This window comes from Perca fluviatilis, chromosome 20 (assembly GCF_010015445.1).
Source record: "Perca fluviatilis chromosome 20, GENO_Pfluv_1.0, whole genome shotgun sequence".
NCBI lineage: Eukaryota > Metazoa > Chordata > Actinopteri > Perciformes > Percidae > Perca > Perca fluviatilis.
Genome location: NC_053131.1, coordinates 9,882,914 through 9,885,387, shown reverse-complemented (window position 1 = coordinate 9,885,387; position 2,474 = coordinate 9,882,914). Strand labels below are relative to the sequence as shown.

Sequence of the window (2,474 nt, the reverse complement as noted above, 5' to 3'; positions counted from 1 at the left end):
CAATCATATTATGATCGTAATATCAGTCAAAAAACATTTTTTATTACATTTATATCAGCATTTATATCAGAAACCAGAGGCTTTCAAACATCAACATGTCATTTATTAATATGTATTTGTGTCTAAATGACATACGTGTTTTCGCCGCGCCTGAGACGTGCGTGTCACGCAGGCAGTGTGTAAGCTCTAACCTGTTAACATGGGAGCCCAAATATAAACGGACACGCTCGCACGATGCATCCAGTGTGTAACGCCTGGGTTTCAGGGTTCATTTCAGGTCTCTGTCATACTGTTTCCTGTCATAAGGTGGCAGCACAGTATGTCAGTGTGTGGTGTGGTGTGTAGTGTGAGTTCAGGAGGAGGACAATGCATTATCACCCCACCCAGACTAAAAAAAGTTGGATTTCCTGATGGGAGGGTTTACCCAGCAATATTCAGTAGAACTGCAGTAATGAAAACACAGTACGGATAACAAGGTTCTAAAATTCAGTCTTTAAACACAACAAGATGATCGTAGTCTTCTGCATAGCCCTTAATGTCATACTGGTTTCAGGTAATGTACGTTTTTTTCTTGTTCTTTTACTTGTATGAAGACTCACACTCATATACAAATGTGCTTTTCTGTTGGTGCTTTTTCCACAGGTTCCTCTCTCAGTGACAGAGTCTACCAGACTCCAGCTCATGTGTTCAACAAACCCAAAGAAATGGCCAAAATCAACTGTTCACACAGTATTGACAGCTACAACCAAATCCTCTGGTACAAGCAATCAAACAGACAACTGCAGTTCCTGGGATACATGTTTTCAACCAGTGGAAACCCAGAGGCTGGCCTGGGTGTGAAGATAGAAGGGAGTGCAGAAAAAGACCAAAACTGCACATTAACAATAGAAGAACTCAGCCTGAGCAGCAGTGCAGTGTACTTCTGTGCTGCTAGGTGACACAGTGCTACATATCACTGCTCCTCAGTACAAAAACCTCCTCACAGCTGTGTTCCTTCCTCAGTATATCATTACTCAGATCTGTATGCTGAGCCAGTGGTGTGTAAAAGCTAGTTACCATGAGTTACATGCACAATGACACCACCCACCTAAAGACCTGGGAGGGTTTACTCAAAGAGGAGGCTGGAAATACTCAGTTAGTACAACTGCTTCATTCATTGCGACACCAAATTGATGTTCCTATTTTGAAATTTGTATTCAATATCACCAAACATTCAGAAAAACACGATAGTCAAAATGATCATCATATTCCTTTGTATTACTCTTAGATCTATTCTGGTTTCAGGTAACGTACTCACGATTGTTTAAAAAGACATTTTCATTCAAGTTCTCAATTTGTAAAGATTTGCTTGTGTACAGCCAGTCTTGCATACTGCTGCTTCAGACGTGTTTATAGTTTTAAAAATATTCTGTTTTTCAATTTACAAGTGTTAATGCTCATGCTCATGTATTTGGTCTGATGCTTTGTTCATCCTTTTACCACAGGTTCCTCTCTCAGTGACAACGTCCACCAGACTCCAGCTGACACGTTCAAGAAACCCAGTGAACCTGCAACAATTAACTGTTCACACAGTATTCCCAACTATGATCGAGTCCTCTGGTACAAGCAGTCAAAGAACAAAAAACTGCAGTTCCTGGGATACATGTATAAAAATAATGGGAACCCAGAGGCTGGACTGGGTGTAAAAATGGATGGGAGTGCAGATAAAGACCAGACCTGCACATTAACAATAGAAGAACTCAGCCTGAGCAGCAGTGCAGTGTACTTCTGTGCTGCTAGTTTACACAGTGCTACATATCACTGCTCCTCAGTACAAAAACCTCCTTATTACACAATCTCTTATCTCTGTACAAGCTCCTCACAGCTCCTCACACCTGTCTCTCTCCCCCTTATTAGGTGGCAGTATATCTGGGTGTAGGGGTAGTCGATAGGGCTGGGATGATATGCCTTTGTCCAGACTCGATTCTTTGACGATATACAGTGCGCCGATTCGATTTGTATTGCGAATATCATTTATTGCGGTTGTAGAAGTACTGTGGTTCCATAGTATGGAGTGTTGCGATTTTGTTTTCCTTCTTTAACAAAAGTTGAAGCATACACTTATAGAGACAATATATTCAGAGACATTTCCAAAAATAAATTGTTTCCTAAGAAGAATGCACATTGCATTGTCAGTCAGTCAGTCAGACACTTATTTCATTTGTAAAGCATTTTCTGCTTTCGGTCTGTTTTGCTGGAAACCAATGGTGAAGTCATCTTCAACGGTACCGTATAAACACAGAATATTTAGGTGAATCATAGATACAAAAAAAAAATAAGATTCTGGAGAAAAGAATCTACTTTAAAAAGCATAGCAAAATAAAAATACACGATACATAGCGGAATCGTTTTTTATCCCCACCCCTAGTAGTCGACATGATGGTTAAGAATGTAAAGAGGAGGAGGGTCCACTATGACACCACCCACCTAATGAC

At 40.4% G+C, this 2,474-nt stretch overlaps 1 gene segment (V, D, J or C); it reads left to right on the top strand.

Moving 5' to 3' along the window:
- The first annotated feature begins 232 nt into the window (after positions 1–232).
- Positions 233–1,240, top strand: LOC120548828. The segment is given in 2 exon segments: positions 233–553; positions 643–1,240. Coding segments are annotated over 2 exon segments (342 nt in total).
- Positions 1,241–2,474: the final 1,234 nt, after the last annotated feature.